Source organism: Netta rufina (assembly GCF_964035555.1).
Source record: "Netta rufina genome assembly, chromosome: 7".
In the NCBI taxonomy this organism is placed as follows: domain Eukaryota; kingdom Metazoa; phylum Chordata; class Aves; order Anseriformes; family Anatidae; genus Netta; species Netta rufina.
Window position 1 is genome coordinate 19,106,479 of NC_140130.1, and position 24,020 is coordinate 19,130,498.

Genomic DNA, 24,020 nt, shown 5'->3' on the forward strand with positions numbered 1-24,020 from the left:
CTTAATGCTTGCTTTTGTGCTCTGTGAGAGGGATTTTTGCCTTCCCTTTTCTCAATTTTTTTAACAGCAGAGCTTTGTGCTGTTTTGTAGTCTTTTAAGTTCAGATGCTTGGCTAGAGCATTTTGCCCTTGCATCATTGATTTAGGAGTACATTGTTGAAAGTCTGGTCCATTAGCTTTGAGTCATCATGTCTTTCCCCATACAACTTTACTACCTTCACGCAAGAGCTTCCTGCTTTGTGTGAAGTCCCTGGTGTGGCCTGGGCAAGCACATCTTTGTTCAAACTGTATTTGCTATAAAGTTCTTAGCTGCATCAACTACCCTGCTTCCTTGTATTTAACAGGGGATTGTGCAAGTCCTCTTTCTCCCTTGAGGATTTTCATTTGTCTTTCTTTCCTTGTTGGATCATGCAGGTGCCAATGCATCTCTGTCTCCATCTGAGAGCTTTGGCTCTTGCTGGGCTGGCTGGAAAGAGGGCCCTAGTCAGGAGCCAGTTGAGATGCGGGGGCTCATTGCTCCCTGACACTCCTTGATGCAGAAGGAAAAGGTGTAGGAGGAAAATGTTAGCTATCTGTTTGTGATCTAGGCATAGGCTGGGAGTGATTTTAATGTGACATCTGGTGCCTCTTGGTGCCTCAGAAGGCATCAGAATGTTCTATTCGATAGATGGCTTTTGAGCTAGCATCTCTCCATGAAGCATTGCTCAAACCTCAGAGGGAAGTGTCATCCCCCTTAACACTGAAGCAGTCTGTTACTCAGCATAGGCAATTCTAACGTAGTGCTCTGTGTAAAACAGTTGGGAGTTTCAGTGTGTTGCTGCCTGTTCCCCCTGCCCCTGAGTAGGAAGGACAGATGGTAACAGCAGACAAGGAACTTGTGGCAGAATCTTAAACATCTAGAAACAGCCAAGCTTAAGAGGAAGAACAGATTAGATTGACACCGCATTATTTGAGTTTCCCCAGAAGGCAGGCATTCTGGGATGGAGTCAGGTTGAGCTTCTTCCAGATACACATCTTTATAGACTCAAAGACCAATATGGAACAGATTGGGCCTGTTTCTAGAGGAGAGCATTTTCTAGATGTTATTGTCTGACCCCCACAGGATGATCACCCAGGAAATTAAATTGGAACATGAGTGGCCTTCTCTGTAATGACACAAGCTTACTGAGCTTTTGCACAATGACAGTAGCATTGCGCTGACCCTTTGATTAATTAATATTGTTGGTTGATTTAAAATGAATGTATTTTTAAATGAATAGGATATATTTGAGAAAAGGAAAGTTTGTCAGACTTGGAGCAGGGAACCATCACGTCTTGCTACTGTTCTTGTTGTCAGTTTTGCATTGAATTGTTCTTCTGTACTTGAACAAGTAATTTATAAACTAGTTTATAAATTTGCTTCTCTTGGCTAGCTAAATGTTTAGGGCAATATCTGGCTGCTTAGGAGAGCTTTATTATGGTGTAGGGTGGGGATTATTTAGAAATCCTGGGCTGGTAAATGTTTACTGTCAAAATCTTCAACATTTCAGAAGAGCATCTTTTCCTATAACAGTATTGAACTATACTCATGATGTAACTGGCTTGTGAAGTTGCAAGGTCATAGCCATAGAATTGTAAGGCAGAAACTTAGAAACTTAATACATGCACTAAAAAAGCAAAACATAAAAGAAGTGATGGATTTTACTTTTTTTGTTGTTGTTGTTCTGTGATTTTTCTAAATTTTTTTTACCTTAAAGAAACAGTTCAGTTTCAGGTGAATCTTGCCAGTATACTGCTGCCTGCATGCAGTAGTTGCTTATTATCATGGTTTCTGTGTGACAGATCTGTTGCAGTGCTCCATGAGAGCTGCAGTTCCAACCCCATTTCGGTTTCTAAGTAGCTGAGACTGTACAATGACTTACTGAACAGAGAAAATGCAGTTTTTATTTTGTTTTTATTTCTGAAAAATATTTTTTATCTTTTTGCTTATGACTGTCTTTAGTTTTGGGAAAACAATTTTTGGAGAAAGATATTCTTTTACTTGAATTTTTGGGCAACTCTAACACTAATCTCTTTAAGGTACAGACTGCTGTATTATTTTAAAATGGGCTAGCATGCATTTTGTTACAAATAAATATTGGCACAGAGGCAGTGACAGACATCTAAGCTGTTTTGATTATATCCATTGGAGAAAATAATGTAAACGCTGTCTGGCCAGGTGCATTACGTGAGTCAAATGTTGCCTCTTCCAGGTTGACTTGTGCATCTGTAGGGTCGGACTTCTGCTAGTCCATTAAACAGCATTTGCCAGACAACACTGTCTGGGGAGGGAATTTTGAAGGGAAATGTTAACTTTAGGTTTATGTATATTTATTACTACTTCTCAATCCACCAAACACATGCTGTATCAGAAACTTTTAAACAGTTTTTCACCCTTGGATTTCAGGCCTGGGAACAGTCTGCTGGAGTAATTGTATTCCCCAACGTTCAGCTGTTAGCCAGTGAAGTTTCCAAGCTTCTGACCAAGGAGATTAAGAAGAATCTCAATGGCAAGCCTGCAGGTAACGATCCCATAGCATTTCTACTGGGCATTTGCTGTTATTCAGCTGTCCTCTATGCTATGTTACACACTTTGTATGAGGGAAATAAAGAGAATAGAAAATGCTGAGCATACATGTAGCATGCCAAATCTTCTACCAGTGCTAGCCCACACCTATTAGGTGCGACTGTGCTTGCTGAAGATCTGGACTTGTATGCCACACCAAACTTTATTTTGGAGCTTGTAGGTAGAAATGTATAGCACTGCAGCTATGCAGTAAAAGAGTAGGCTACACTTAACATTCTGAAGAGCTTTATTTAATGGGAAATGTAGGCCAGTCCATTTGGCTTTCCTGGTGCCTTTTGTACACTCTTTGCACTAGTCAGTTGGCAAACTTCATGAACTGAGACGATATTCCCAGTGCAGCTTGTCAGTTTATGAAAAGTAGTTTACATGAACTGGCCTGAGCCTGTTGTTGGATCAAAATCCTTTCACGTTTTTCCATTCACCTCTGAGTTTTTGCTAGTGTAATTTTGTAAAATGTGTCAGATCTGTTAAGAAAGGATCAATGCAGTGTTTTCACCTTTCATTAAGGAATTGAAGTTTAATGTTTTGTGGTAACAGAGGAAGCTCGGCTGGCTTTGGAGCAATTGCTGCAACAGAAAGGGGAAGTAGAAGATGGCTATTTGCTCCTGAAATCAGTGTATCTACTCTCACAGACTGATGTGGTAAGAGAAATAATTACGAAGGGTTTGTTTTGTTTTGTTTTAATTTTATTTTTATTTTTATTTTTTAGTTCTGAGAGACTTGGTAACCACCCCAACAGTGAAACATCTAGGACTTAAAATGTTTGTTTTGTACCCAGCGCTTTATGCATCAGCATGTCCAGGGTATAGTCAGAGAGAGAACATGCTAGCAGGTTTACAGTCCAGGCTTTTCTAAAATAGGGAAGTAAGTGTTCTGTGCTTTCAGATACCCTTTTGTTTTGGTAATCAGACAGCTGTTTTTTCTAGTATTTGTCTGATTTTTCTCCATTGTCTATTGCTGCTCTTCAGCCTTTCTTTGTCACTCCAGCTTACATATCAAGGAGATGACTGGTAAGGATCTGTCTGCTGATACTGCAGTGGTTGCATTCTCATTTTGCAGCACTTCAAAGCATTTCAGAGTCTATCTGTATGCCCATCCTCAATGCAGACTGGCACCAGCAGTACAGCCTGCTGGTGATGTGTGAGGGTGCATTTATCCCTGGCATTGAACTGAGCAGTTTGTCTCCTTATTTAGATAAATGAAAACAAAATCTTACTGTTTGCTGCTGGTAGGCATGATCTGTGTCACAGAAAGGAGGTGTATAAAATTATATATAGTTAGTCACAGTGTGAAGTTTCTTGTTGAGGCTTGTGCTTTTCAGAAATGTTTCTATTTTTTCTAGTACAGACTCACAAAAAAAACTTTGTATCACAAACCCCACTCTTCTTTTTAGTTTGCTAATTTTGAACTTGATTATTGCATGCCAAATGGGCACCCTGGGATGCCACTTCTTTAAGTTGCAAAGAGCCATTAGCAGATAGAAGGAAACTAAGTGCTGAGAAACATTGTGAAGAAGCAGTGTGTCTATTTATAAAAGCTATAATTAGAAGTGTTTGTGCACTTACTGAATGAGTTGTAAAAGAAAAGGAATTATAGCTAAGTTGCTGCTATGCTAGGGTCAAGGATGGAATGGAGAACTTACGCTTTTAACATACCAGGCTTCTGTGTTGTCCTGTGAATTAATGTTAAAAGAGGTACTATCTGCCCCTGGATTTACTACTATTGTAGCTGCTAGTTAGTTTGCAGGTTATATGCTTTATCAGCTGTAGGTCTGCTTATGTAGGACACAGTAAGCATCTGTCAAAGCTGTATTTGATCTGGGGTGGGAATTCCTGGGAACAGCTGTGACAATGCACGGTCAGTGTGTTTGCTTCTCCCAAGAGGGTCTCTAGAGCCATGATCTGATTGCCATGCTAGTGTGCCCTTGAGCACTTCTAAGAATAAAATACTTAGGTAACTGGTTCACCTGTTAAGACTATGCTTGGTGTTTAGAAACATATGGAAAGTGCAGTCAGCTTCTGGAGGGGCTGATTTTGTTTTTTCTTACTTAGAGAACTTTGAGGAACATCATTGGATCTGGCCTTCCAGCTGCTCTGATGCAGTGCCTGTACCTTTTCTTTACTTTTCCTCTGAAGAAAACCAGTGATGATGGAGAGACAAGTGAGAATGAGACTCAAACTCAGGAGATGCTTGTTAAGGTGAGTTGCCCCTCTGGCAGTTTCTTTGCCCTGAGTGCTCACATTCATTCAGGCTTCAGAATGGAACTGGTGGTGATTCAAATGTCCAAATAAAGGAATAAATTAGGACTGAAAAATCACTGAACAAGTATCAGAAGCCTTATAAAACAATCTAGATGATGCAATTATCTCTTATTTTGTTAAGTGAAACAGCATAACTTATATTCAAAAACCAAAAATTTAAAAAAATATCCTAGTGGAAGTTACGCTTGTTAATTTCACTGCATGTTATCTTCTGGCATCAGTAGCTAAACTGATTTTTTTTTTCTCCCCCATTTAACTGCTCAAAAATTGATGATGGATAGAACAACCACTGATTTAGATTTGTTTATTTTTTTCAGTTTGACCTGGCTCACTGTATTCAGTTTTCATTTCTTAATTCCTGTGTTTACAAGTTTAGGAGGGCTTTGGTACTACAGTACTGTGGTCCCCCTATAAGCTCTGCAGTGACCCCACACAGAGTTTTGTGCTGCTTTGACTTTCAGTGGATGAGTACAGCTGTGGTCATGTTGGGTTAATGCTGGCCTTTGTCTTCCAGGTATTTGTTGAGTTGTTTACTGTAGCTGATGTTTGTTTTCTTTTCAGATAATGCTTAACATGTATAGAGAGGAACAAGGTGTAGAGGAACTTCTGGCAGCTGATAAGCTTCAGTCATTAATTATAGCAACTGCTTCCCTCTGGGACCAGTGTAACCATTCGTGGAAAGTACCCACAGGCTGTGTGCTGCGAACAATTTCAAAAGCTCAGACCAGAAACAGCATCCTATACCTACAAGGTTTGGTTTAGTAATTTGGCTTCTCTTTTCCTTGTGGCTGTCCTGCGAATTAATTGTCAAGAAAATTTTCTCTGGGATAGGTTTTTATCTCTACAGTAGCTGATACTCAGTCAACTGAAAACAATGGGCTCTTAACTGTCCAGACAGGAGCTTTATTTAGTGATGATAGACATCTAGAAACTGAGGATTTCTCCACACACACAAAAAAATTACTGGCAAGGGTCCATCCCACCTGATCACACTCTTGTAGACAAGCATAAAACTTTTTTTCAGCAATGTGAGGCTTGTCAACATTCGCAATAGAAGGTTGATGGCACTGCCAGAGGAGCAGTATTTTTTTTTTGGATGATATCATGATTGGTTGTGAGTTATATTCTCATTTCTTTCTAGACTATTTGTCTAATGTTAAAAACTTGTTCCATTTTTGTCAGTAACTTCAAACTTGTTTGACTCTCAGTTCTTAAATACCTGTGTTTTTTGTTTGTTTTGTTTTGTTTTGTTTTCCCTACAGCTGTGGACTGCATTAAAATAGCTATTCAGAATCTCTTTAAACTGGCTGATACACTACCTGCTTGTGATGTGTGTGAAGCTGTTAGTATCATGTTGTGCTTTGTGAAAGATTCCTATCCCATATCATCAGTTTTATTAACAGAGTTTGAAAATAATGATGGCTACCAACTCCTGCTAAAAGTTCTTCTCAGGTAAGTGTAGAAGTTTTTTGTTTATTTCTAGAGGATGGTAAAACTTCATTTTCACAAGGTGTGTTGATCTGCTTTAAAATGTTGGTCATATAAGTAATACTGTGTGGATGCAAAGCCAGTAATAGTCTCTGACATTGAGTCTCTCATAGCTATTTTGGGAGGGGAAGCAGTTCATAACTTCTTCTACTGAAACCATAACAGAAATTAACTGTAGGAGAAGTTAGTTTACAGGTGGGGTAGGGACTTACCAAACAGAAAGCAAGGGTTTTTCATCAGTTATTAGGATTAGAAGGGATCTGGGAGGCTGAGAATCTTAGAACCATTCTGGTTGGAAAAGACCCCTAAGATCATCTAGTCCAACCTTGTTTTAGGTAAAGAGGTGAACTCTTAATCCAGAAATACACTCAGCTAGGGAGTGAAAGCAGATCTCCTTGCAGTGCAGAAGACAAAAATTCACACAATTTTAAATTTTAAGAAGTTAAGTTCTTCTGAACTGAGATGTATTTGAAAATATCAGATTAAATTCAAACTAGTCATCCTAATCAAAAGTACAGAGCAGAATCTTTTAGTCTTCTTGTTATTCTCACTGCCTAAACAAGCTGTGAGTTTGCTACGTCAGAACAGAATGTTATACCGTTTCCCCAGAAGTGCTTAGCTTTTTTTCCTTTTTTTTCTTTAATACTGTATGAAGAGAGCACTTCCAGATCTTCTCAATACATTGTTTTTTCCATTATGGCTTTGCCTAATCTCGTACGTTTTCTCCAACACTCGAAAGAACTTTGGTCCCTGACCAGAACATCAGGCTTAGGATGTATTTGTAACTTGAATGTAGGGTGTTCATGGATCCAAACTAGGTGGACATTATTTCTGATGTTTTCTTGCAGGGCAAAAAATTACTGACCTACAGTTGGAAGAAGCTTTGTCTCTTTTTATCTGGCAGTGTTTTCTTTAGTTACCATGGAGTGTCTAGCTTTCTCTTCTAAATAAGTTGTGTTGAAAGATGGCTATTTCTGAAGAAAATCTATCCACATAAGGGAAGAAACATATGATCTTTATCAGCAAGGGCTATGACTGTCTCACTCTTTTTTAACTGATAAAACTAGTCTGGGGAGACAGAAATAGTCTCAGGGCTTCATTTTTTTGTCTCTTCCCAGCAAATACTGGCAGCAAAGAGTAGGCAGAGAACTTTCACTGAACTTTTTATTTGCCAGATTTCTTATTTTATGATGCATGGAATTTGTTCTTCAGATAAAGAAAATTCTGTTTACAGAATATTCTTCCCCACCAGGTTACATTCTTCCCTGCTAAAATCGAACACTAGCATTTTCCCTCACCATTCTTCTCCTTGCTTATAAAACATTGTTTTCTTTCTGAGAGACTTTCCTAACTTCTCATATCTATTGCTCTGCCACTAACCCATGCCCAGATACTGCCGTTTTCATTAAGATTTAATCCTCTCTATGCAGTATAGAATAGAATGGCATGACAAGCAGATGTTTCTGCCCTTTGACAGTTGCTGTCTTAGGTCTAAACTATTACACATCTGGGGTGACAGCTCAAACTATTTCATTACCTAGGACAGACATGGTATGTTCATGTTTGATTCAGTACGTGCTGCTGTGTCCAAAAAGTTTACATTACTAAGGCATGAACACATGACTGTCCCAACTTTTGTTGCTAGATGTGAGGGGTTGCAGCAAAATGAAGGAGACCCCTATCTGAATGAGATTCTGGACATGCTGACTTGCCTTACAACCTGTGGAAAAACTGAACTGAAAGTTTCTGGCAATATTGTACACCCGCAATTACCACACTTTGATTTTGAACGGACACGGTCTTCTGGTACAGTATATACGTGTTGATATGTAGGTGGATCATAAAAAAAAAAAAAAGGGGGGGGGGGGGGGAGGATCTGTTCAGCATGCCTCTTAAGAGGGAGGAAATGCTTAAAATTGTATAAACCTGAGTGTTACCTACATCAAAATGAACTGACCATATCAGTTGTATGGTCTGGTTGTAGGTTGTGAATGTGGCTCCCAGACACATTCTTTGTATCTGTGATTCCTGTTTCTGGTCTCAGATGTGACTGAATATTAATAGTTAAAGTTCTTGCAGATAAAATCATCATATTAATCATAATGATATAAATCATCATTTAATCATATTTATGTTTTAAAAGGAGAAAAAAACAAAGGGCTATCTCACCTGTTTTTCTTGCAGGAATGACAGTGAAAAATCTCCAAGCTTTTCAGGTGTTGCAGTCTATTTTTCAGAAAAGTAATGATCAGCACCTTTGTGGAAGAATCTTAGGAGCAATTGGTACCATATGGGCCTGGAACATGGTGAACTTCTTTCTTCTGGAATGGACACTACAACCTATCAACAAGTTTACTGACATAATCCATTTCAAACCACACCCAGTCCAGGTCCAATTTTTCAGACTGGTGGAGTCAATAGTGCTAGACCTGTCCTACATCCCCCATGAAATTTTGAAGAAGGTTCAGTATTTGATAAAGGAAAATGTAGTGCCAATCTGCACTTTAACAGCTCTCCAGTGTCTTCTCAGCATGACCAAGAAGGATCCACTATTTAGCGACATATTCCGGGACTCAGGGTTGTTAGGCCTACTGTTGGCACTTTTGAGGAAGCAAGCCAAGATCCTGAGGAAGTCAGGTACAACTGTCATTTGTGATGACTCTGAGGCAGGCATATCGATAGGAAAGAATACATCTCTTTCTACAATCAATTAAAAAATATACTGAGTAGCTAGATTTCTGTCTGGAAGCCAGCTGGCCTAACTTTAAATTTGAGATGTTTCTGTCATACTAAGCCAGGTCCTCTCCGAATTCTTAGTGAACAGAATGAAACTATAACTATCCTAAACAGCTCATGTAATGTCTTCACTGATGTACAGTCAATTACTCTGGAAGGGTACCATTCATCCCATATTTCTAAACTGGTCTTGATTTGGGATTCTCTGAGATGACAGCTTGATAGTAGAGGAAGAAAGCTTCCCACAGAACTTAGTTCGTATGAAAACAGCACTTAGTCCTGAGGACTCATTATCAAAGGAGGTTTCTCAAATTTTGGATGTACAATACTCACAATTACTACTATCCATTCTAGTGATATAGGAGATATCTATATCAGGTACTTATATAGTTATTTGACAGGAAGGTTCATGTGTAGTAACTGTAGGGTACAGCTGACTTACAGTAAAGGCTAACATATTTAAAAGCTTTTTTTAAACTATTTTAAATCCTTATAAAAATGCCTGTGCTGTATGAATTAGGAAATGCCTTTAAATTTCATAATAATAGTCATCTAACTGAGAAGGGACCCAAAGTACTAGGTATAACTTCTGGAGTAGCAAACACAATTGAATAATTTATATATGTTTATTCCAAGCAACAAACAGAATATGAATTGCAACAGAAGTTCCAGTGTGTGGATGCCCATTACCTGCAAGGAAACTCAGCTTTGAGTCCTTGATATCAGAGAGTTCAAATTTTGTATGACAGTATTTAAAGAGTGTCAAGATAAGTTGCCAAGAACGGTTGTATGTATCTTCCATTTATCAGCTAGCTGGTGTATTTTACTGCCTTAGATCACTTAGTGATGAAAATTGTACAGAATGAGTGACTGAATAGCTAGATAATTTGTAACTTCAGATGAAAAGATGAAGAGGGGCAAGTGGGAACACACTGTGCAGGGATCAATGATTCCCCCTCTTGGTTTCTAGAAATGATCTGCAAACTTCAGGGCCTTTAGAGCTTAAAACAAAACCAACCCCCTATCTTACACTGTCTGATTCTGGAAAAGTTTGCCTTTAAACATGCAGACATTTTCTGCTTTGTATTTTTAGTTGTAGATAGTGCTTTGTACTATCTGTTGGTCTATTTTTCCACTTCGCAGCTCAGAAGCTGTAATGTTCTTTTACTTGTGTGTGCTCCTGCTAGGTATTACTGAACAGGTCACTTTACGTCAGCTATGTAAGTGGGAAGTAGAAACATAGCTATTACTAGTATTGTCCATAGTTATGCAAGAGTTTGGGATGCAGAGCCTAGAGTCAAGTCTGTGTTTCCCAATTCCAGACTAAACCCTGATTGCTAGACAGTGCCCTGGATGTCTTTTGCTGCTCACTTTAGAGCTCAAGTAGTCTGCAAATAATATTTAATTGAACTACAATTTGCTGGAGAATTGGTTTTATTTTCTTAGTTTAAGATAATCTAACTACAGTTAACCACATCTTGTATAAATTTTATTACTACTTCTAATACACTGACAGCTGGAACCCATCTGCCTGCTCCAGAAGAAGGCACTGAGAAGGAATTAAATGCTGTCATGCTGAAGATGGTAGCTGCACTTACTCTGGGGTCTGTAAGGAACACTGGTAAGAAATGACATGACTGCATTGCTTTGGTGATAAATGGCCATGATGCCTCTTCAGGTGCACCAGTGAACTTTCTGGCTTTTGTGCTTCAGTGAGAAGTGTAGGGATGACAGTGTTACACCAGAAATATGGTAAAGATATCCACATTCTCTACAATGAGACTTACCCTGGTAGTTGCGCTACTTCCCTCATCCACGTGGATGACCCTAAAACATTTAGACAGAAGATGTAAACTTTACTCACGGAAAACAAAATTGTGTGTAAGAGTTTTATGTATTGTTTGTTCATCCATGTTTTCTTCCATGGTGTCTATTATGTGAAATCTTGACGTGATCAGACACATGATGGGTCACACTCGTACATTCAGTATTGGCACAATTAAGAGAGAGGTTTGTGTGGGGAGTCTTGTGGAACAGTAAAACATAGAAGATCCTTTTTACTCCTGTATTACTGAGTACTGCAATCTGCTCATTTAATTCAGTCTTGAATTCTAGAGTCATCATTTGCAGCATCTTACATAATGCAAATGTATCATCACAAACTGCCCCAAACAAGTCTCCTTCATAAACTAAAGGAATGTTTAAGCTGAAAACTAATTAGGCACCTTTTCATGCATTATCAAATTGGGAAACTATCATCTCTGATGGTTAGAGACTGTGATCATCCTGTGATTTTATCCCCTCTTGTCCTCTTCAGTTTGTGTCCATTAGCTTAACAATCTTTTCTTTCTTGCCTCTCACGCTGTATTTGTAGAAATTTGGCACTACACACCAACACTGAAAACCTGCTTCTAAAAACTACAAACAAAGGATACTTTAAGTAACAAATGATACTGTATTTTTCCCCAGTTGTTTTAAAGGACTATGGAATGGTGCCATACATAAAGATATTTTTGGATGATGAGTGCTACAGGAGTGCTACTCTTAGCATCTTGGAGCAGCTATCAGTCATCAACTATGAAGAATATATGAGCATTGTTATTGGAGCCCTCTGTTCTTCTACTCAAGGGGAACTAAATCTGAAACTAGATCTGCTGAAGGTAATTAACATGGATTCCAAGTTGGTTGTTGTTTTCTTGGAAACTGTTTGGCTTGTGGCAAATTGCTCTAGATCTTTTCCCAGCACTGTGTTTTTCCAGGAAGGTAAGTACTGAAGAGGAAGGAGCTACGGACCAGTTTTTGATTCTGGTAGATCAAGTGCTTTGACTTTTAGTGGGGGCCATCTGTGTGGTCAGCACCTTCCTTCAGTATCAGACTGAAATACCATGAACTTAAGTAGTAACACATGACAGAGAAATGGAGGTGGCAAATATTAGGGCACGGTTGTATGTGTCGTTATATGTAATGTGACAGAGAAAGGGCAAACAAATGTGAATAAAAATGGAGATGTGGAGGGAGGATGTGGGAAGAGGTAAAAGACTAAGATTGGAGGGGGGGCAGGGTAGGCATGAGATGGAATAGCTTGATTCTGATATGTTCCCGAGGTTGTAGCTTTGCTGTCCTTAATTTGGTAATCTCTTACATACACCAGTGTTAGGGGAAAAACAGAGGTGAGTTCATGGTAAGGGGGATTCTTATGGATGTTTATGGAGAGTCTGATCCATAGGCAACTGAAGCAGGGGAAAGAATCAGTGTGCTTTATTCTGGTTTAGGTCATAAGCATCAAACTGAAAAGCAGCAGTGTTGTAAGAATTAATTTAAAGTTTCATTCTGCCTTCTCTACCAGGTGTGAACAGAATTCATCTTTTAGCACAATATAGCAGCTCTTTTTGTGATAAAATAACCATGTTACTTTAAATTTTGTCACTTTTCATAGCTTTGATTTGAAACAGTAAAGTTTAACAATGTTTGTAGAGAAGTTGAGTGCAGTGTCCAAACTAATATGAAAATAAATGCAGCTTTGGTGTCTAATTCTGACAAATGATAACTGTATTAAAACATAATGTAAGCAAATGAATTTATTATCTGCATCCATTGGGACTGTGATTGTGTTATACACAAATTCAGATTGATTTGCTAATATATATTTAGCTGTTAAAGCCTGAGCCCAAATGTAATTAGCACTGCCGTATTCCAGGGTGGCACGTGGACAATTATGAGGAATAACAAATAATGGAATGTGAAATAAATTCTGTTAACGTTAACTGAGTTAGGGGGTTTCCAGCAGACATCAGTTTTATAGATTCAAGACAGAGGAATACTAACTCATAGGCGATTAAATTCTAACTGAGTTAGCGCTGGAGGAAATGTGGTTACTGTTGACCTTCTCTGAAATGTGTTAAAGCCATCCTGATAACTTCAACTCTTGAGTTATTAAATTTACTCCCTGTTCAGAAGTCTCTGCCTGGTTTGATGCATTATCATACAAAATTGAATGGCAGTAAAGGCGTTTCTCTTCCCCCTCTAGTTCTGGCAACCTTTTCTCACGGTCCTAGATCCTGTTACTGGGAGATTCACTTGTTAGAACTGTTCCTCTTCAGCAGTGTGGAAAGATACAGATTCAAATTTGGAAGGCCACCAGTGCCTGAAAGAGAATCATCTTTACAAAACAGATTGTTGATCATCCCCTAAACCTGGGATGGATTGCATTCAAATACACTAGACTGCTTCCTTGCTTCCTCACAACCTTTTTTTTTTTTTTTTTTTCCCAACTGACTTTACTTCCACTGCTATAATTCTTAACATCTTTGCTAGATTTGTTTTGCAATGGCAAGCCCGTACTATTTCAAATTTACAAGTGGAATAGGTTAGGTTTTATACCCGTGTAATATTATCAAGTGGCATTCACTTACAGCCTGCTTTAAGCCCACGTAAGTCAGAGAAACCTAAGAACATTGTTGTCTTTGGATTTGACTCTTCATGGTTGTTTTTATTCTAAAGTGTTGTGCAAACTATAAAAATAACCCTACTGAGAATGGGAATTGTTGCTTTTCTTAAAGAGGAGAGCCTACTACTTGCTGTATTCTTTGGGCTATACTTGGTCACTTTTTTTTTTTTCATCTTAAGCTTTCTTGAAAGTGTCTGAGAAGAGATTAGCCAAAGGTCTGAAACAGTATCTCTGACCAAACTAGCTAAGCTATGTAATGCAGGATTTTTTTCTTTACTTTATTCCTGTTAACATCATTTCTCACCTGTCAGACTGACTGTGGGGTTTCTCCTGAGGGTGTGTATGAATCTAGGATGTTTGACTCTGTGGGTACATGGGAGAAGAGGGGTGGAGAAAAGATGTGCTGTGGTGACCTTACCTTTGACCAACTTTTTTTTTCTATTCTGAGTGAAATTTCAGTGAAAGAATTTTGCAAAACATTTGGAATTTTAAAATATTCTTATTTTTTGCCCTTTCTTTTAAGTGTTTCTTTTGTTTCCTTTCTTCACAATGTTTATAGTCACTCCTGAGAATATTGGAGAGTCCCAAAAGTCATTCAGCTTTCAGAACTTGCAGCGGATTCAATGGACTCCTGTCTCTTCTCTCAGACATGGAAGGTGCCTTGCAGGACCCTCCATCTGGGCTATGGGCAGCAGTTGGACAGAATCGCATAATGGAGCTTGTTTTCTACACACTTCAGGGGATAACAGCAGCCCTGCACCTGGACCCTGTTAACAGTGACTTCTTTCAGAGGAACAGCCTCTTTGAAAAGATGGCAGAGGATCTTGGGTCACTTGGTTGTTTCTGGACGCAAAGAGAATGGCAAATCCCTCTGAGCCTTGAGAAGAAAAGGACGTTTGCAGAATTCTTGGATGCAGCTTTCTGCTCCTCAGAACCTTTCCCAGCATGGCTGAAGAACTGCATATGGATTTTGAATTTTCTTGATCATATGGTTAAAGGAACTCTCCATCTGGAGAGCTACTTTAAGGAGATAAAGCCAGAGATGGGTGAGCCATCGAGAGATGATCAGGAGGGATCTGAAGCTCAAGAAGAACATCCTGTTACTTTCAAAAGATTAGTCAACAAATTACCTGCCTCAGCATACAGGTTATGGGAAAATCCTGAGGAGAAGTAAGTCCTGATTTTACTACAGGAAATATAGTAGTAAGACTGGTATCTGCATTTTATATGGTAGTAAACTGAGGCAGGGTGTGGCAAAATTTCCCTAGACCAAACAAATCAGTCATACAGTCCCAAATGCCAGGCCTTCAGATAGCAGAAGTCATGTCATTTTGAAAGGTAAATGGTGGTAAACATTAGGGCATGTATATTTAGTGGAGCAGTGGGACACAGAAGCCTGAGAGTTGCACAGTTAGAGCTGAAGGTTCTGCCATGTGCAATGTGTGAGCAGCATTGGGTTCTAAGGAGGGTTGTTGGGGCTTGCAACTAATAATTAGTGTCTACTTGAACATTCTCCAATCAATTTTGACTTTTTTTAAACAGTGTGGGAAGCTTTTTCCAGTCACCTGATACATGAAAAATAAAAGCTTTTAAATTATTTTAGATGCTCCTGGATGTGTGTGTGCCCACACGTGCACTCGCTGGCTCATCTAGTTGTACAGCTTAAATAGAGAAAGCTGGGAAAGGAACAGTCATGTTGCATGCCAGATATAGTGGAGTATGGCAGGAGGGAAAGACTACACCAGAGATCAATGTAGCTGTCATCTGTGAATCAGTGCTAAGTTATTTACATTTCATAATTTGTGAGATCTGCCCCTTCCTGTGTCTGCAGCTTTATCTTGGATCTCCCAGTCTTTTTCTCAAAAATGTTTCTAGTTGAAGTTACAGCTAAAAAGGTTGAGTGCAGTGCTTATGACTGGGAGATTTCTTCAGCCCTTGCTTTAGACTATTCCTCAGTCATCAGTGTATGCAAACAGCAGAATATATTCTAGCAAGCTGTCAATTTTCATGACATACAATCTGTATCCTTTTCCAGTAGTAAATTTTCTGAAAATAAAACTAAGAAATCAAGTTCCCAGCATTCCTTCAAGCCTGTGGTTCCCCTTATGCAGCTTCCTCCTAGCTCTACTCCACACTCTCACTTCCTCCTGAAAAAGGCTTCAGCATGGAGCTACGCATTTTGAAAGGAGGAACTTGAGTGCAGCCAGTGTAGGTGGCCTGTGATTCTTTGTCCTGTGACATGGATTTAACATCCCCTGAAGAGGGAGAAAGGAGGTGATCCGGTAGTTCTAGGAGCCTGTGACTCAGACACGGAAATATCAACATTTTAACTGAGTAATATTCTAGCCTCTTACACTGTCCTGTGGTGAATGATGCTGAAAGCTGCTGGGTAACAGGGGAATTTACCCTTTAATTCCTGTCTGAAAAATGGCCTTCTGTGTTCCTGCTCTTGTGTTACTGTTTGAGCCACCTTCTGTTTTTCCTTTTGCTGCTGGGGATTTGAGATAGCTTGCTGCAAGCTGTGTTAGTGAGGGTGCTCTCTCTTTGGGAGGAAAGCCCCTCTTCGTGCCCACCCCAGCAGAATGGCTGCTGCAGTTGCCATTGCACAGATTATGCTAATAGATCTTCAGGTTCTTTGTGGCATCTCATTTTGTCCCCATGCCCTCTTTCTTGTCTTGCTGTTAAGTAACAGTCAGTGCAGAGTGCATTTGGGATCCACACAGTGATAGTGATGGGGTAAGGGGAGTGGTATCACGGGGCTGACTGGATAGCCCTGAAGCTGGGATATTTGCAAGGGTGAGGAGGTGGTGTATGGAGGCAACTTTTCTGCGAAGACAAGCCAGAAAACGAAGGCCTCTTGAAAAAACAGAGAGAGGGATAGAGATAAGACTGATAGGATATATTTATCTGGTATTCTTGAAGGCAGTGAGAGTCTGGTGCTGACGGGGGAGCAGTGTGATGCTGGTCAGGGACACTGGAGTCAGTATTTTCTTAGGTATTTATACCAGATCTGATTTTGATCGATTACACAGAAAATGCAGCAAATGAGCAACTGCTTTGAAAGTGTTGTTTAGCATATTCCTTGAGGGTGCAGTAAGAATTACTTGTCACTGTGTGGCAGTGTGCTACACATTACTTGCTGCTCTGGTGTGTTAGATAAGCCTTTTTTGGTCATGGCTAACAAGTGTTAATTACAGCATTTTATCCTTCTTCAAGTCCCTTGTACATTTTTTTTATGCTCCCTCTTTTACTTACACCCTTCGATTTATATAGATTGTAAAGCATATTTTGCTTTATTTATTTTTTTTCTGTCTAACTATGGATGTTAGATGTTGCTTGGGCTTTCTTCATGAAGTATTTTTGGGATAGATGTGCACTGTCGGAAACATCACAGCTCCAGTTCAGAGGTGCACCCAGAAATGCTGATGATTCTGTGAACATGCTGATGAACATGCAGTGCCTGGAGTAGAGTTACTGCTATGAAGTGCCTTTGTCTTAGAGGTACATCTGACCTCTTGCCTGCATCATGGCATAAGCAAGTTTTCTCTGTGGTAAATTTGATGCCCCAGTTCTTTCCTGTGCCTGAGTGTGCAAAGGTGATGCATGGTGAAAATGAAAACTGGTTGGGAAGCACAGATACATAACTTTCTTTTACTTGTTTAAGTAGATTCTGGTGTTAGAAGGAAAGGGTGGCATGCTGATTGCATCAAGGCTGTCTCATCTTCTCATCTTGCTGTTTTGGTTTGAAAGCCCTGAAGTTACTGTCTGACCAAAGTTACAAACTGATTGGAAATAAAAAATACATGGTACCTTTGGGCTGATGCCTCAGGGAGACCTCTGGTTGTCTGTTCTCTGTACTTCGGGTACCTTCAAAGGTAAAGTTTATTTAAAGAGGCTGCTGCACATCTTTCAACCTGCAGGTTCCTTTCAACCTGCAGGATGAGATCATGATCAGGTTATATCCCACTGTTGTTACTCCCAGGAGGCTCCCATCTGCTCCAGGTCATCTGTATTTTTTGCGGAGACATTTTCCAATTTTCTCCATTTTCAAATGCCAAGCCTGGTTACAGCTAGGCAGGTTTAATAGTGTACTCTGCTGGAACATTAGTTATAACCTCCTTGCTGCTATCAACGATAATTATAAGCCTTATACATCTTTTTTCCTGCAGGTGGGAAATGAGAGACACTGTTATTGTACATCCAGGTGCTGTCTGTGTTATGGTGAGGCTGCTGCCAAAGCTGTACAAAGAGGGACACTCTCAGGTGAGTCTGAGAGGGGGTCCTTGTGAATTTGTTTCAAAACAATCAGTGTTTCCTACCTGTGTCTTGTGTGTGTGGCTTTTGTTTGCAAACTTGGATGAGTTGGGCTTTGATTTCTGTTATAAATTCAGATAAATAATGACAAAGAATGAACAGAACTAGTTTTGAAAATTGTTAAAATATTGCTAATTGATCTAGCAACCAGAACAATCTGGCTCTTTAGGTCTAGCAGTCCATAAGCTTACAATTAATTAAGACTCTGTTTTGCTTTGTCTGGCCTCCAGTACGCACACCCCCTCTGAACAAGTAAACTGCCTACATTGTATCTGCTATCTTGTCTTAAATACTCAAATATGGTTAAAGTACATACAGAGGGATTGAAATAAAACCAGATTGTTCATCCGGAGCTATGGAAGATGGGAATGCAACTGCCAGTATATCCCAACTCAAGGCAGCAATTATTGAAATTTTGATAATTACAGTAATTAATTCCTGATAAACAAGTAGAATAGTTAATTGGATGAGAGAGAGTGCCCTCAAGAATGTGAATCTGAGTTGGCTCATGGCTGAGCTGTCTGAGAGTCTGTCAGATCCTCAGTAGATGGCAGTGTTCTTAAAAATTTGAAGGACTGGAGCACAAATTTGAGACACTTTAGTCGTGCATTTAATTGCATTCATCTTTTTCCTTCATTTCTTACTTATTTTTTCTTAGCCAACAAGAAATTATTGTTGATATTGTGTGTTTAGTATTGATGTTCTGAATAGGATTGCATTGGGTACGTTGGGACTACTGTTACTTTGGGTCCTTAGACTTGGAGTAGGAATTAACACGTCCTGAAGATTTTTTTCATCAAATAAGCCACAAAAAGGATGGAGGAAATGAGATTTTCATGGTAATCCTGTTTAAAGGCAGGTGAGAGAATGATTGGAACTTTGTGTCTCATAGTTTGGGCAGCTCATTCATGCTACCAGGTAGTGACACAAAAGGCTGGACTGACTTACTACCTTTCCTTGTAATGTGTGCCACTGCACAAACCCTTGTGAAACAAATTCCTTGACAAATTCCTTGGAAAATGCAAGTCAGGCAAGAACAGATGCAACAGGTGGAACTAAGTGACTTAGTAAAAGAAGGAAATACCCTTTGAATTTCCCTCTATACCAAATAGTGCTATTTTTTATTTTAGTGCTGCAATGTGACAGTTAAGAGAGATGAAGTAATTTCTTTCTGGATAGAGCTTTCTTGCTGAAGATTTTCATTCAATTTTAAATTAAAAATCCAAAGGAGTTTCTTGCTCTGAGGTTAGGACTGAGTCAAATAGCATATTTCTTTCTTAGGAGCAATGGTGATGAACAGTTAGTAGCTCATCTCTTTCAACTTGTTTTAGAGCTATAATTGATCTTTAGGCTCGTATATTTGGAATTCATCTGGAAAAAAATCCTCAGAATGTGCAAATCACGTGCAAATCTTTTGCTTTCACAGAAATGGCAATGAGAAAGCACAGCCTTTAGAGAAACGTTAATGGAACTCAATAAAATTAATGTACTTTTACTCTGACCCTCAGAAATAATATCCATTTCCTGCCAAAGTTGCTGCTGCTTGGTGACCTTTGTCAGACCTAAACAGTAATGGGCTGAAGCAACGCTGAGCATGTAGGTATAGAAAAAACAGTAGTAGACAGCAAAACAGATGGTCTTGTAGTTCAACCATTTTTTCTGACTGTCCAGAGTGACAAGTATGAGTTGAGAACAGATTTGTGGTTGCATATTGCTGACATTCCTAGATATGTTCAAAAATGATTTGAATGTCATATAGGTATGAACACTTGCTTAAAAGCCTTAAAACCCCCAAGAGACAGTCTTTGAGTCAGTAGTCAGTGTTTAGAGGTTATTGCTCATGTTCATGGATAGGGTGAGTACATCTAAGGCAGTTCCCATCTAACTACGTACAGTTTAACAATATATACAAGGCAGATTTTCCTTTTTATGTTTCCTGTTCACTGGTCAATGATAGCATTATCACAGGTTTTGAAAACTAAGTACAAGCCAGTCAGGTTAACATCTACTTTAACTCTGTGGCTCAGGACACTCATAGTTTATTCTACCTTAAAAGTTCCCCTTGGACTCATTGTCCAGCATTTTGGAAACATGACTTTAAGATTTCCAAGTGCTATGCCAGATATTTTCTGTTTCTAGTGTCAGATAAGGAGAGCTCCTAGATCTCACAAGGCTGGGAGGAGAAAGGCAAGAACTTTGTACAAGAGAATCAAAGCATGATTCAGTTCTGCATCATCTTTCTGGCTTGTTTCTTGGGTATTCTTGTGAATGCAGACCAAAAAAAAAAAAAACAAAAAAAATAAAACTATCACATCATTCACTATGCAAATTATTTATACACTACATACACTCTTCCTAAATAATATTCTTTCTGCCACAGCTGGATTTGTCCTCTATTTATCCACCTCTCTTCTATGATGAACTGTTGTCATATTCACTGTTGTAAATCTGAAACATTTCAATAAGGACTTAGCAACTTTATTAGAAAGAAGTCTTTTATCCCTTTCTCCATGTCTTAAAGTTAACCAAAGCAAGTTGTTTTTATTGCAGATGTTAAGAACATAACACTTTCCAAATATTTACGCTTCCTAAAAACGTAATTCATTCTAACCCTAACAGGTCTCTGACACTGTTAGATATGGCCTGTAGAAGCCTGTGTGACACTTGAGATTTGTCAACCTTTAGACACCTATTAATGATACTACTGCTAATGTTAATACCATTAACATTACCAGTGTGGTTAATACCATTAACATACCAGTGTGGTTAATACCACACTGAACTACTGCAGTGAGTTAGCTGCACAGGGAAGTTGCTCAAGTTTTTGTCTTCGTTCCCTTTTGGGTTTCATTGCCAAGGATTTGAGAGAAAGGGAGAACTGACCAGAACCCTGGTAGGAGGAGGGGAACACAAACACCCTGGCAGCAGGTTCTCTAGCCAGGGTTGGCAGCTGAAGGTCAGCTCTTTCCCCTGAGCACTTTTCCACAAGCATTGCTTCGGTCTTGTCCCCTTGAGGATTCTTTTCTTTTATTAGCCTATTCTGATTACAGCACAGCTTTCTTTTTTATTATTATTATTTTTTAAATGTATAGCCTGTCTACATGTTCTTTTTCAAGGTTATTTTTGGTCTTTCAGTAAGAAGTTTGCTTGTTCCTTGACAGAACAGCTTCTGAAGCTTGGTAACTGAGCAATTTTCCTACTGTGCTTCCAGTCCTACAGCCTGCCATTTTATTTGTACCATTTCTCTTGCTATGCACTTTCTCCTTAAAAAGCAGTCAGTGTCTCTGAAGTTATCCTAAAATCTTGGTATCATACCTTTGATTGAAGACATACAAACTCAACCCAGATTCCTGACTTACTGTACTGAAGATCATTTTAACTATGGTGAATTTTGGAATGATTTATTTTTGATAACATTTTAAAGGGAAAAACACACAACTGATTTTTGGAAGTAGACCCAATCTCTTTATTGCCAATGGGTTTTAAACTCATGGGTGTCTACCTTTTAATTTTAAAAGCATAATTTGAAGCCCTGAGACACTTTGAACTTCTTGAAAAATCTACTTTTGATGCCTAGTAAAATTAAAACTGTATTGTTAGAACTTAATTCTAATTTTCTTTGAAAGGCTGATAGCTTTTCAAGTGAAAGGTGCTCCAAGGTTGAGAAGTCGTCTTTTTCCAATTGTGCACTCAATTATTGATGTATCATTCTTAATTCTAAGAAAGTTGAAAATCCTTTTGAAGCTAACCCCCCCCGCCCCACTGAAGGTTCAAAGTTCTTAGTCATCTTGCACACCACATGATCACTTTGAAGAGGAGTAACAATGAATTGAATTCAACTACCAAGTTTTCCAACTATGGGCTCTTAGGAGCAAGAATCTGGGAACTACTTAAGCAGACTAGGCAAATTGCTAGGTGACATTTTGCCCTTTAGACTCAAATCTGAGGCAGAGCTGTGAGCCTAACTGCATTCTGATTGCACCTTCAATATCCTGATTCACATGGTGCAAGTGGTATGTGTTAGGAAAATCAATCCATGCACCTAGAAATACATAGCCTGGTTTCCTGGCCACCATTAGTAGCTCCACTGATATCTCATTTTACTGGAACTAAGATCCATGAAAACAGCGCATTTTATTCAAAACAAGGCAATAGTGGTATTGACAAAGCTGCTAAGCTAATGAAAACAATCAATTTTTTTGTATGCCATTATGGTTTTATTGGATTTATTTTGGAGTAAACCAGTACTTTCACTTAATCAAGACTTGTACTACTCTTTTTTTTTTTCTTTTTTATTTTCTCATGGCTTTATATATGCAGACACTTTCCTTCATCCAGTTAAAAATATTGTAAATAATAGTTTGAAGTTCCAAAAAGTTACTGAGCTTTGATACACAGTAGAAATAAGTTCCTCCCCTTAGAAGAAGAATGATGTTGGTTTAGTCTGGTGGAGGATATCTGCATGTAATTAGATGCACATTGAAACTTATGTCACTGGAAATGAACAGTCTGAGACAGGAGAAAAGACTATCTGAATAACTCTCTCCTCAGGTATCAAAACCAGTAGTTGTGTTTACAAAACCAATATATCTTACACATGATGCGCTACTATCGTTGTCCAAGTGTTGCACTTGACGCTTTAGGTTGTTGAGCACTTTTTAAAAGAAATTCAAAGCTGAAAAGCTTTGAATTTGTCCTGTACTGGTTTTGAGCTCTCCAAAATTTTGGTCTACATGCAAAAGAGCTGAATTGCTCTTTACACTTAATAAACTAGTGTGTGCAGAATCCAGTGAAGTAGCTTCTCTTTTGTGTCATAAAATTGAATCCAAATGTCACAATCTGTGTCTGCCACCACCTGTTTTTCTTTAAAAATGTGTATAGATATTTCCTTGAAGAGTGTGAGAAAGCCAAAGAGCTCTTGAGGATGGGGAATAATGAAAAGATTTGTTTAAATAAGTTGCATAGTTACTTTTGAGAGCAACCTAGTCTTGTCTGCGGAGTAGGCTTTTTTTGTAAGTGGAAACAAATTGTTCTAAAGATAGTGAGAATTCAGAAATTCTTAAAGGTTTCTTTAAAATCTAAAAAAAAAAAAAAAAAAACAACAACAAAAAAAAAACTTAGAAATCTTAAAGATTTCTTTAAAAATTATTTAAGTTCATAAGACCATTAAGAAGCAATAGTGAAGTAAAATATCAATTCAGCAAAACATGTAGACAAAGTGTTTGTGTTTCAGGACTTTGCTACATGCTGTTTTGTTTAAACAACAGTGCTTTTACAACAGTGCAGAAGAGCAGAATATGTCAGCATGAGTCCCCATGTTAAATACATTCTGAGTAACTGTGTTGGTCTTGAAAATTATGCCTAACAACCTGCCCTTGGAGGTGTTTCCCTCTTTTGCGTGACATCCCTCACTACCATAGTGGTGTTTCCAGAAAGCTCAGCTGTGGGTAGCTGAGCAGTTACTCACCTGTGGATATACCCAGACCATTCAGGTGCACAGTTTTATAGAACAGCCATACAGTTGCACTTGAGCCTTTTGCCTTAGAGGCATCTTTTTGGGCCAGATTTTTGTACCCAGAGACTCAGCGACTGCAAAAACAAATGCAATCACAATGTACAGTTTTAGTTCCAGGTCACTAACCTCAGTTCCTTGTCTTTCAGCTTTCTCAGGAAATCCAGTGTGCTGTGGCTGGTCATATCCAGTCCCTGGTGAAGTCAGAGAAGAGTCGCCAGATGATGTGTGGTTCTGGCTTGCTGAGCACTATCATAGCTTCCTGTCAGGATGCCTTCCGCAATGAGAGCCATCCACTGCATCTGCCCCTCACGAGAGTTTTTGAGAAGCTTGCCTCACAATCTATTGAGCCAGATGTGTTAAGGTATCAGATTAGATTTAATGGAATGAATTTCTCTTAGTGGTGCAAATTTTTGTAAAGTCTGTGTTTAAATGGACACTTCATGTAGTGCCCTTATTCAGCAAGACTTTTAGTTTCAAGATTCATTTAATATTTCTGATTTGTTAGTCACAGGATATATGTTTAAATAAATTACTGAAAATGGTATAAGTCTGTAGTCTCCTGAATCATCTCTGTAAGGGTTGTAAAACCATTTATGAATGGTAACTAAGTAACTGCAAAACACTAGGGTGATTCAGGATTATTCTCCCCCGGAGA

The 24,020-nt window shown here is 38.9% G+C and overlaps 1 protein-coding gene across 1 annotated transcript in view; it reads left to right on the plus strand.

The window, feature by feature from the left end:
- Positions 1–24,020, plus strand: part of WDFY4 (WDFY family member 4) — a 133,874-nt gene that overhangs the window by 12,251 nt on the left and 97,603 nt on the right. The window contains exons 3-14 of the mRNA XM_084290014.1: positions 2,425–2,539; positions 3,142–3,245; positions 4,656–4,802; positions 5,427–5,616; positions 6,128–6,317; positions 7,999–8,159; positions 8,538–8,990; positions 10,606–10,710; positions 11,559–11,749; positions 14,096–14,706; positions 17,706–17,799; positions 23,512–23,726. Of these exons, the coding sequence (XP_084146140.1) occupies positions 2,425–2,539; positions 3,142–3,245; positions 4,656–4,802; positions 5,427–5,616; positions 6,128–6,317; positions 7,999–8,159; positions 8,538–8,990; positions 10,606–10,710; positions 11,559–11,749; positions 14,096–14,706; positions 17,706–17,799; positions 23,512–23,726 (2,576 nt within the window). The remainder of the gene's footprint in view (positions 1–2,424; positions 2,540–3,141; positions 3,246–4,655; positions 4,803–5,426; positions 5,617–6,127; positions 6,318–7,998; positions 8,160–8,537; positions 8,991–10,605; positions 10,711–11,558; positions 11,750–14,095; positions 14,707–17,705; positions 17,800–23,511; positions 23,727–24,020) is intronic.